Genomic DNA, 11,758 nt, shown 5'->3' on the forward strand with positions numbered 1-11,758 from the left:
AAAATTAATCAAATTATGTTAAACTAAGTTTGTTAAGTTTGTTAAATATAATTTGCTAACCATACGAATTTTTACCATTAATATAAATACATATTAAAACTAATATCATAAATGTTTAAAAGAAACATATATTATTAGGTGGAATCCATCTAATTTTGACCAAAATCATAAGAGGTTCACCTTAATTTTTATCCTTCCAAAAAAATTTTGAGTTTAATATTTAATTTTGTTTTAATTTATTTTAAGAAAAATATTTTTTATTTATTTAAAAAATTTCCTGAACTTGTGGCATACATTTTACATATTTTAAAAATCCAATATCCAATTTCAATTCCATAAACAAATACATCCTAAATATTTACTTATTTACATTACCCTCATTCTTTTTTCCCACTCTTCACCATATTCTTTTATTTAAAACTTTGCAAAAGTGCTAAAATAACATAATAACCATAAGACTAATTTACTAATAATGTTCCAAAAACTTATAATTAGTGAGCTTATGGTGTCAGTGGTCCATATTTTAGTAAGAGAAGTATTAGAGACCAATGACAATAAGTTTTGTGATTTGTAACTATCAATTAGTCATTATCAAAAATTTTAATGGTGTAAAATTTTACCGATAGTTTGTGATTACTCATTTTTCTTTTACTAGTTGTTACGGATCTGGCCCACGGATTCCAGACCCGAGACCAGACCCGAACCCGGCTCCTCGGACCAACCCGTCTCCCCCCTCCGAAAGGCCCAAAACCGGCCCTATGGAGCTCCTAACCAACTTTCAAATTCAAACACCTCCCTTATCTTAACTAAACAAGATAAGATAAGACAGGTCCCCATCTCCTATAAATAAAAGGACCCAAGTCCCTCCAGGTATTCATTCATCCCTCACACTTTCTACCTCTTAGATCCATTCTGACTTGAGCGTCGGAGTGTCTTTGCAGGTACCTCCCCTCCGCTCCGCCTGGACTGTCCGACATCCGCCTCGACCTGCAGGTTCCCGATCCTCCTCCTAAACCGTACCAGAGACATTCTGTACATTGGCACCGTCTGTGGGGACCTGCGACAGTCGAACCAGATGGAGGGCATCCTGGAGGAAAACCCGTCAAGCCAGGACGACTCCCGACCACGTCGTCCGGCCTCAGAACAGCAGGAGGTCACGAACCAAGCAAGGATAGCAAGCACCATCCACCGCACGAACGAACACATAGTCACGGACCCACAACATCCCGAGAAAGCAAGGGACAAAGCGGCACAGATCATCCAGGATCTCTGCCTCCGAGTCCGGGAACTTGAAGGCAAACTGACCGACAGAGAAAAATACGCCAACGAACACGGAAGCCAGGCAACTTCCAGGCCACGATCCCACCGCGGAAGGACGCCAACCCGGCAACACGATAGGAGAGATGGCCGCAGTACCTCACGTAACCATCGACACGAGAAATCGCCAGAACGGCGATACAACAAGAAACACCACCGCAGCGCGTCCCACGATCTAAGTCGTCAACACGACTCGGACGAAGACCCGAGACGACGAAACACCAAACGCACGAGAAACAACCACATCATAATGGGAGCCACGCCCTTCACAGAAAGAATCTTAAGAGCAAAACTCCCCAAAGGTTTCGACAAACCCACCGACATGAAGTATGATGGAACTAAGGACCCCCAAGAACATCTAACGGCCTTCGAGGCCAGAATGAACTTAGAAGGAGCATCCGACGCGGTCCGATGCAGAGCCTTCCCAGTAACCCTTGCCGGACCAGCGATCAAATGGTTCAACGCCCTCCCAAACGGATACATAGCCAGCTTCCACGACATAGCACGAAAATTCATGGCCCAATTCATAACCAGAATCACCAAGGCCAAACACCCCATCAGCTTGTTAGGGGTCACACAGAACCAAGAAGAATCCACAAGGAAATACCTCGACCGCTTCAACGATGAATGCCTGACGGTCGATGGACTCACGGACTCCGTTGCAAGCCTCTGCCTAACTAACGGGCTCATGAATGAAGATTTTCGCAAGCACCTCACTACCAAACCAGTATGGACCATGCACAAAATTCAGAACGTCGCCAAGGACTACATCAACGACGAGGAAGTCAGCCAGGTCGTCGCTGCCAACAAACGGCACCACGCTGCTACCCAACACGGCAACCCGGCTCCACGTCACAACCCACCACCCAAAGAGAACCAACGAGACCACCTCAGGCCGGCCAACCGGCCACCGAGAATAGGAAAATTCTCTAATTACACGCTCCTAACAGCACCAATTACGGAGATATACCACCAAATAGCAGATCGAGGCATCATCCCCAGAGCCCGACCACTCAAGGAAAGGACAGGAGGCAACAAAACCCTCTACTGTGACTACCACCGAGGCTACGGCCACAAAACACAAGATTGTTTTGACCTTAAAGACGCTCTCGAACAGGCCATACGAGACGGAAAACTTCCAGAATTCGCCAAAATCATCAGAGAACCAAGGCGCGCCGACAGAGACAAGTCGCTAGAAAGAGAAGGGCGTAACCCGAGAACTCAAAAGCTACCCCCCAGGGAAAGCCCGGAAGAAGACCCGACCATCATAGTAAACGTCATCACAGGCAAGGACGTATCAAGCAAATCAAAACTAACAATGAAAAAAGACCTCAAGATAATGGCCGTCAAAAACCAAGACCCAGTCGCCACGGCTGACAACACGATAACTTTCCTACTGGAGAACTGCCAACACGGCACCTCGGCCGAAGATGCCCCCTTCGTCATCTCAGCCCGAATCGGAACAGGACTAGTAAGAAGAATACTGGTAGACACCAGCGCAGACTCCAACATCCTCTTCCGAGGAGCCTTCGACAAACTCGGGCTCCGCAACGACAACCTCCAAACACACCGCCACGGCGTCACGGGCCTCGGAGACAACTTTCTCAAACCAGATGGCTCGATTACCCTCCCCATCACCATAGGAACAAGCAATCAGAGAAAGACAATCCTATCTGAATTCGTAGTCCTAAAAGACTCCACAGCCTATAATGTCATTTTCGGGAGGAAAACGATCAACGACTTCTCTGCAGTCATCTTTACCAAATACCTCCTCATGAAGTTCAGAACCGACGACGGTACCGTCGGAACCATTCACGGAGACCGAGAAGTCGCAGCCGAATGCGACAACAATAGCCTAGCCCTAAGGAAAAAATCCCGGGACGCGGCCGGAATATTCCTTGCCGACCTAGACGCACGACTAGACGGCCAACCTAGGCCGGAACCAGAAGGAGACATGGAAAAGCTACAAATAGGGCCAACCAAAGAGGAATACACTTTCATTAACAGAAACCTCCCGTACGACCTTAAAGAAGAACTCTCCCAACTCTTAAAACAGAACAGAGACCTGTTCGCATTTACACCAGCCGATATGCCGGGAATAAACCCCGACCTAATGTCTCACCATCTAGCCGTGGACCCCCAAGCTAAGCCAGTAGCACAAAGAAGACGGAAAATGTCACCAGACCGAGCCGCCGAGGTTAAAAATCAAGTTAAAGCCCTACTCGAAGCCAACTTCATCCGAGAACTCCCCTACACGACCTGGCTAGCCAACGTCGTACTAGTAAGGAAATCTAACGGAAAATGGCGAATGTGCGTCGACTACACAGACCTCAACAAAGCCTGCCCGAAGGACGCCTTCCCCCTACCAAACATCGACGGGCTAGTAGACGCAGCATCCGGCCACCGATACCTCAGCTTCATGGACGCATATTCCGGCTACAACTAGATCCCGATGCACCGACCAAACGAAGAAAAAACAGCATTTATCACCCCGGACGGAACCTACTGCTACACAGTAATGCCCTTCGGCTTAAAAAACGCCGGAGCCACCTATCAACGACTTGTTAACAAGATATTTCGAGACCTGTCCGGAAACAAAATAGAAGTCTACATAGACGATATGCTCGCCAAGACTGAATCCGGTGAGCAACTAACCGACGACCTCAAGGTAATAATGAACACCCTACGAAAACACCAAATGCGGCTCAACCCGGCAAAATGCGCCTTCGGAATGGAAGCAGGAAAGTTCCTCGGCTTCATGATTACGCAACGCGAAGTTGAGGCAAACCCGGAGAAATGTCGTGCCGTCCTCGAGATGACAAGCCCCAAAAACCTCAGACATCCAAAAGCTTACTGGCCGACTGACCGCGCTATCCCGATTTGTCGGGGCATCGGCCCAGAAGGCAATCCCTTTCTTCAAACTAATGAAAAAAGGAACCCCTTTTAAATGGGAGACGGAGTGCGAAGAAGCGTTCCAACACTTCAAGAGGGTTCTAGCGGAACCACCGATCCTCGCCAAACCCCAAACAGGGGAAACACTTTACCTGTACCTCTCCATAACAGAAGAAGCACTCGCAGCAGCACTCATCCGGGAAAACGAGAAAAAAGAGCAAAAACCCATATACTTCATAAGCAAAGTCCTACAGGATGCAGAGGCTCGCTATTCACGCTTAGAAAAACTAGCTTTCGCACTCCTCTCGGCTTCCCGACGCCTGCGACAATACTTCCAAGCTCACCCCATAACAGTCCGAACCGACCAAGCGGTCAAACAGGTATTACAGAAACCTGACCTAGCAGGAAGAATGCTAGCATGGTCCATCGAGTTATCCCAATTCCAGATCAGGTTCGAACCCCGAAATGCCATCAAAGCGCAGGTCTTGACCGATTTCATCGCTAAAATGACTCCGGTTAAGCTCACCCCCGAACCATGGAAACTGCACGTCGACGGCTCATCAAACTCCACTCACGGAGGTGCTGGAATTATACTCGAAAACCAAAACGGGATCACAATTGAACAATCAGTACGATATGAATTTCCAGTATCAAATAACCAAGCAGAATACGAGGCCCTCTTAGCAGGCCTGACCCTAGCCCGGGAAGTCGGTGCAAAGGTCCTTGAAGTAAATACCGATTCCCAGGTAGTCAGTTCCCAAATCAACGGAAGCTACCAGGCACGGGATCTCCTGCTCCAACAATACCTCAACAAGGTAAACGAATTGAAGGAAGGATTCGAAAGCATTACCATACAACACGTCCCCAGGGAACGAAACGCCAGGGCGGACCTACTTTCCAAACTAGCCAGTACAAAATCAGGACACGGTAACAAATCGCTAATTCAGGAGGTCGTTAGGTCACCTTCCGTATCAACGATAATCAACGCGCATCTAGCATCCTCAAACCGGGAGTCCTGGACATACCCTATCCTACAGTACCTCCTCGACGGAACCTTACCGCCAGACCCAAAAGAGGGAAGGCGAATAAAAAGGGAAGCCGCCAACTACACCATCATAGCAGGACAACTATACAAACGTGGATTCTCGCAACCCCTACTCAAATGTATCGAACCCGGGGACACGGAGTACATACTACGCGAGATCCATGAGGGCTGCTGCGGTCACCACGTCAGAGGAAAAACGCTAGCCCAAAAGATCATCAGGGCTGGCTACTTCTGGCCCACAATCATTCGAGATTCCATACAATTGGCAAAAAGCTGCGACAAATGCCAAAGACACGCCAATATCCACCAAGCCGCCCCACACCAACTCAGCACCATATCGGCAGAACGGCCGTTCGGCAGTTGGGGAATTGACCTCGTCGGACCCTTCCCCGCAGCGCCCGGCCAACTCAGATATCTCGTTGTTGCCATAGACTACTACACCAAATGGATCGAGGCCGAATCTCTGGCCTCCATAACGGCGACCCAGTGTCGAAAATTTGTTTGACGACAGATCATCACCCAATTCGGAATCCCCGAGGTCATCATCTCAGACAACGGAACCCAGTTTGCCGACAAAAAATTCAGAGAATTCCTAGAAGGATTACACATATCCCATCGCTTCAGCTCGGTAGAACACCCCCAAACAAACGGACAGGTGAAATCCGCAAACAAAATAATCGTTAAAGGACTCAAGAAACGGCTCGACGAAGCCAAAGGACTGTGGGCAGATGAGTTAGGGTCAGTTCTATGGTCGTACCGAACAACACCCCAAACGAGCACGGGGGAAACGCCTTTCCGATTAACATACGGCGTAGAAGCAGTCATCCCAGTGGAAATCGGGGACCCCAGCCCCAGGAAAACAGTCGGAAGTAACGACGAGGAAGCAGAACGAGATCTTATTGACGAAGAGAGAAGCATAGCTCACATCAAAGAGTTAGCGCTCAAACAAAGAATCAGCCTAAAATACAATCACGGTGTTATCCGACGGGAGTTCGCGACCGACGACCTCGTCCTACGACGAAACGATATCGGTCCTTCGACCCCAGGGGAAGGAAAACTCGCCCCCAACTGGGAAGGACCATACAGAATCAAGGCCGTAATCGAAAAAAACTCGAACGACTCAACGGCAACGAAGTCCCAAGGACTTGGAACGCGGCCAACTTGCGAAGATACTACACTTAAACCAAAATTAAATAGGTCACCCTTTGTTTTTCTTTCCATTTTTTATTTTTACTCTCGTCTTTTAATCTCGGGTACTCTTTCCCGCCGTTAACGGAGGGTTTTAATGAGGCCCAACCATTCAAATAAAATTTCCATTACAAGTTATTTCCACTTCTCAACACGTCCCATATACGGAACAAAAGACACGGCCACCACTGGAGGACTGATCACCCCCTAGGCCGAACACGCGGATATCCATAAAAACCGACCAGACGACGGTTGAGGAAAACGAGAAAACAAACGGAATAGCTCAGAATACACAAGAAGGCCCGAACGGCCAAAAACACCACAAGACGGATCATACAAAAAGGCCCAGACGGCCGAAAATACCATTAAAACGAAGTTACGGCCCTTAGCCATTCGAAATATTCAGAAACAAGCAAAGTTCAAAATACTAATTACAGAGATTAAAAAGCTACTCAAGGTCGACAATCCGACCATCACGAACAACCTTAAACGCTCCCATCACGGACATGTCCACGCCAGGAGCCATCACCAGAACCTGTGCCTTCATCGTCTCCTCGGTAGCAGCGATAGCATCCTTAGCGTCAGCCAACAGCCCCGTCTTCTCCTTTTTCAAAGCATCAACCTCGGCCTTCAGAGCTTCCGACTCAGCAAGAAGCACGGCAGCTTGAGAGCCCGCATCCGAAGCGCGCTACCGCTCCTCTGCCAATTGAGAAAGAAGCGAAGTCTCAACACCGGAAAGTCTGAGAATCTCCGCCCCGGCATCCTCCGAAGACTTCACCGCCCTCTCCTTCGCAACATTGGCAGCCTCAAGCTCCTCCTTCAGCTTAGCCACCTCAGCCTGAGACTGCCGAAGCTTCTTTTCCAACAAACCAACTTGAGCCATCACGGGCTCGGCCTTCCGAACAACTACGGCAGAGCGAAGAAGGGCACGATAAACCGACTTTGCCTGGAACGAGACATCACAGCCATCAAAAAATGACTCCGTTCCAGGCATCAAGTGCTGATCAATAAACCCTGTGGCATCGAAACGTCGGTCCATCACACTAGGTACCAAACCCTCCTCCTCAAAGGTCTCGCTGCCCGGCTCCTCAGGCCTACTCCTCTTCCGAGAAGCCTCAGCAGCCGTCACCACGACAACCTCAGGCGAACTCGTAGGACCGGGAGGAGCCTGAGCCCCAGTAGCCCCCGAAGAAACCACCCCCTGAGAAGCAGCCTGAGAATCCACAGCCGGATTCGAAACAGGAGTAGACGGAGACGACGACCCCTCCTCCCGGACCAGCGCTGCCTTCAGCCTCGCCAAAGAAGTCAACCCGCCAGCCATCTCAACTGAAAAGAAGCAGGAGAAGAGTAAAAAAAAAAGGGAACACACCAATATATGTCCGACAAGCCTCAGGATCCCCCATAACGTCTCGAGGATTCAACGGACGCTCGCCAAACAAATGCCACAAAACGCTGGCAATGTCCTTATCCTCCCGAGATAAATCATCATAAGTAATTTTAGTCAGAACCGACGGGCCAGCACCAAAATTCCAATACGTCGGAAACCGGCGCTCGCCCTCCAATGTAAGCCAACACGGATGGTGCCCCTGAACGGGACGCACCTTAAAATACTCCCATTTAAACCCGTGAAAAGAATCCTCAAACAACCCAAAAATCTGGCGATGAGGTTGAGCACGGAAAGACATATATCCTTTCTTATGCTTCCCCTCCTTAGTCAGAAGAGTGCATAAGAAAAGAAAAAGAAAAACAGGAACAGAAGCCGGAAGATCAAGATACCGGCACACCAGCTCAAAGCATCGCACGGCAGCCCAACTATTCGGGTGAAGCTGAGACGGCACTACGGAACACCGACTAAGCAAACCCTGGACAAACGGCGAAAACGGGAACCGCACGCCAAGCCGAGTAAACATAGACTCATAAACCCACATCCAGTCCGGCACGGTGGGCGAATGAAGGTTCAAATAACAGACGCGCTCGTCGGCATCAGGGAGCACGAGCTCATACCGCCCCTCCTCATCACCACCACCACAGATTGCCCCCTGATCGCGGAGCCGCTGAAGATCACCCTCCGTCATCCGCGACGGAACGCCCCATACATCGCTGGTCACCCAACCGTAGCGATTGGGAACGCCCCTGGAGGGGGCTACTGGGGCTCCCACACCCTCATTTCTCCGACGCTGCATACCTAAAACAGGGAGGAGCACCACCATCAGCCTACTAACTCTACACAGTAGCAAGACGAAAACCTAACACCACTACCAACCCGACGCGATGACCCACCACTACAATTAAAGTAAACACGGCGGTGCTCAGCCCCTCCCCCGAAACTCAAAAAACAAACACCAAACACAATAAACATGCAATAAAAAAGGAAAACAGGCAGAACAACGCATGGCAAAAACAGAGCAAGCATTCACAAAGTAAAGAAGAAAAAAGGCAAAGCATGCCAACCTGGTAATTCAGAAGGAAGCTTGAGGAGAACTAGAAAAACAAAAGAAGCAGAGCGGCACCAGAAAGCAAAAACCACGGAGAAAAGAGGAGTTCCCTTTCAGAATGAAGAGTTTTCTTTAGAAGAAAAAAACGGACAAGGGAAATGGAACAAAAGCAAAAACGGTTTCAAAAGAAAGCAAAAAGACACGACTAACCCTAGGCACAATGAAGACTCATAGGGGCAAGAAAGAGAAAAAACCCTCTCGCAATAAATGCCCCCTTGGAAAAACAAACTAATAAATCACGCCTCGAAGGACGCAACGGGCGCAACAAGCACGGAAAGGTCACGTCAAGACCAAAAACGGTCAGACGAATCTTTCACAAAACGAAACCGAGACACCGACCTCGTCACGAAAAACCAAACGAACACTCGAGAAAGACTGAAGACGCATTGAAAACACCTCACCTCCTAGCGACAAACCGACCTTGCTCGCTCTCCCGCTGCGGGGGCAACTGTTACGGATCCGGCCCACGGATCCCGGACCCGAGACCAGACCCGAACCCGGCTCCTCGGACCAACCCGTCTCCCCCCTCCGAAAGGCCCAAAACCGGCCCTATAGAGCTCCTAACCAACTTTCAAATTCAAACACCTCCCTTATCTTAACCAAACAAGATAAGATAAGACAGGTCCCCATCTCCTATAAATAAAAGGACCCAAGTCCCTCCAGGTATTCATTCATCCCTCACACTTTCTACCTCTTAGATCCATTCTGACTTGAGCGTCGGAGTGTCTTTGCAGGTACCTCCCCTCCGCTCCGCCTGAACTGTCCGACATCCGCCTCGACCTGCAGGTTCCCGATCCTCCTCCTAAACCGTACCAGAGACATTCTGTACACTAGTTAAATACTAACCAAATTTTAATAAAAGTATTGACCCTAAACTTTCTCTTTTAAAAATAAGTAGCTAATAAAAATTACTATTTTGTATACTTACATATAGTGGTATTATTTAATCTACAATTATATTAGATATACACAAAAAATTAAACAGTAAAATAATTATTTATATAAAATATATATTAAAAATAGGATAAATAACACAAATATTTATACATAAAACATTATGACTGATTTTTCTGTTGGGTGTTAACATTTTTGCTCAAATCTAATATGACGACTATTCACGGGAGAGAGGGAAGCCAATCCCATGTCTTTGGGTGGGAAATGCAACAAATAAAAGACTGCAAACAAATCCAATTCCCATGGGCAATGATGCTAGAATATCCTTCACTTCTTCCGAAGGGTTTGGAAAAAAACAACCCACAATGTTTTTATCAAACAGTGCAACCGCCACAAAAACCAAAATGGAAGAGAATGCATGGAAGAAATCAATGAACCTAAGTCTATACTTATATGCCTCTTCAACTGGGAGCTTGATAGACTCTCCATCCATAACCCATAACCCGTTTAGCGACGCCACGCCATATCGAACCTTCCCCCTTTCGTCTCGGAAACTATCCGTGAAGGACAACAGAAAACATGAAATGCTGCAACAGCTTAAGAGAGCCATGGTCATGAATTTGCTTGTTACGGTGTGGCATTCGCCTTGGTGCGTGAAAGCTGGTGCTAGCATTTGGAATATGAGCACGGTTCCTGTTGGAAGAAGATTTGCAAGATGTGCTGATCCTTTGAATGCTTTTCTCATGGTCTTTATTGTTGCTGTTTTTGATGGTTTTTGAGGTTGTGTTGGTGCATTTTCTAGTAAGGCTTGAGTATCCACACCGATATCCATGAATCTAAGAAGTTATATTCTGAACAAAACTTCGAATACGAGCTTTCGGCTTTAGAATTTAGGGTTTAGGTTGAGTTTTTCTCGAACTTTTTGATGTTTTTTCGAAAATTGTATGCACTTGTTTTGTTTTTTTGAATTGATATATATTTCATCTTTATATATAAAAAGCTAAAACAAAAATGTGTGTATGTTGCAAACAGAAAAAAAAAATTGAGTTCAATTTTGTTTTTGGGAGTTGAGGATAATATTGTATATATTTCATTTTACAAGCTATCTTTGGTATTAGAACTTAGAAGCTCGTTACCTCAACCAATTCGTTTAAACCGCATCAATTCTTTAATAACGATTATGGAAGTGAAAGTTATAAAGCTATTTATGGTAAAAAAAATATGTTACACGCTCTGTGTAAATAAAAGAAAAAGGTTACATGTGGTAAACAAAAAATTAATATATTTGTACTTTATTAAGATACATTAAAAGTTATTCATTATTTATTTTATGTTAGGCAAGCTAAATTAGATTTAAAAAATGTTTAGAATGACATACTATTTCTAGTTGTCATTTTTTTCACATTATTGATGTAATTTCTACCTACAACTTTGAAGTATATATACCATATGAATCATCTTCAAGTATTTTTCTTTCTTGGTAGAGGTGGAAACAGAACATATCAAGCTTTTTTTTAACGGATAAGACTTGACCTACACTCTTGTTTGTTATAGACTATTTTATAAGTATTAAGATTAACTTATTGTTAAGTCTGGTGTGGTCTAAAACCTCTTAGAGTTCCTAAAATTTTAAAAATAATAAATAAAAGGTCTAAAAAAAGAACACTTCAATTTATAAGAAAGTTCTGCACAATAAATAATTAAAAGTGCCAAGAGAAAATATACAAGTAAATTTTTTTTTTTAAAATAGTAGTATATAGTGTAGCTTTCCTTAAAAACATTGTGGGTTGTTTTTTTCCAATGGTCAAATATTAAAATTTTTGTAATTATAAATATCTAATAAATATAATTATAAACAAAGTTTTCATCCAAAACATAATTATAAATATTATCTCCAAAGGAAAATAAACATAATTATAAATATTGT

General features: G+C 45.8%; 2 protein-coding genes across 2 annotated transcripts; one reads left to right on the forward strand and one right to left on the reverse strand.

Annotated features, from left to right (window-relative positions):
* The first annotated feature begins 4,241 nt into the window (after positions 1-4,241).
* Positions 4,242-5,759, forward strand: LOC112774631 (uncharacterized). Its single transcript, XM_025818469.1, has one exon. It carries the CDS (start codon positions 4,242-4,244, stop codon positions 5,757-5,759), a length of 1,518 nt encoding a protein of 505 aa, XP_025674254.1.
* Positions 5,760-10,048: 4,289 nt separating this feature from the next.
* On the reverse strand, positions 10,049-10,663 carry LOC112769872 (protein DMP7-like). The gene has a single exon (XM_025814330.2). It carries the CDS (start codon positions 10,661-10,663, stop codon positions 10,049-10,051), a length of 615 nt encoding a protein of 204 aa, XP_025670115.2.
* Between the last annotated feature and the right edge of the window lie 1,095 nt (positions 10,664-11,758).

The sequence above is a fragment of the Arachis hypogaea genome, chromosome 3, assembly GCF_003086295.3.
Source record: "Arachis hypogaea cultivar Tifrunner chromosome 3, arahy.Tifrunner.gnm2.J5K5, whole genome shotgun sequence".
NCBI lineage: Eukaryota > Viridiplantae > Streptophyta > Magnoliopsida > Fabales > Fabaceae > Arachis > Arachis hypogaea.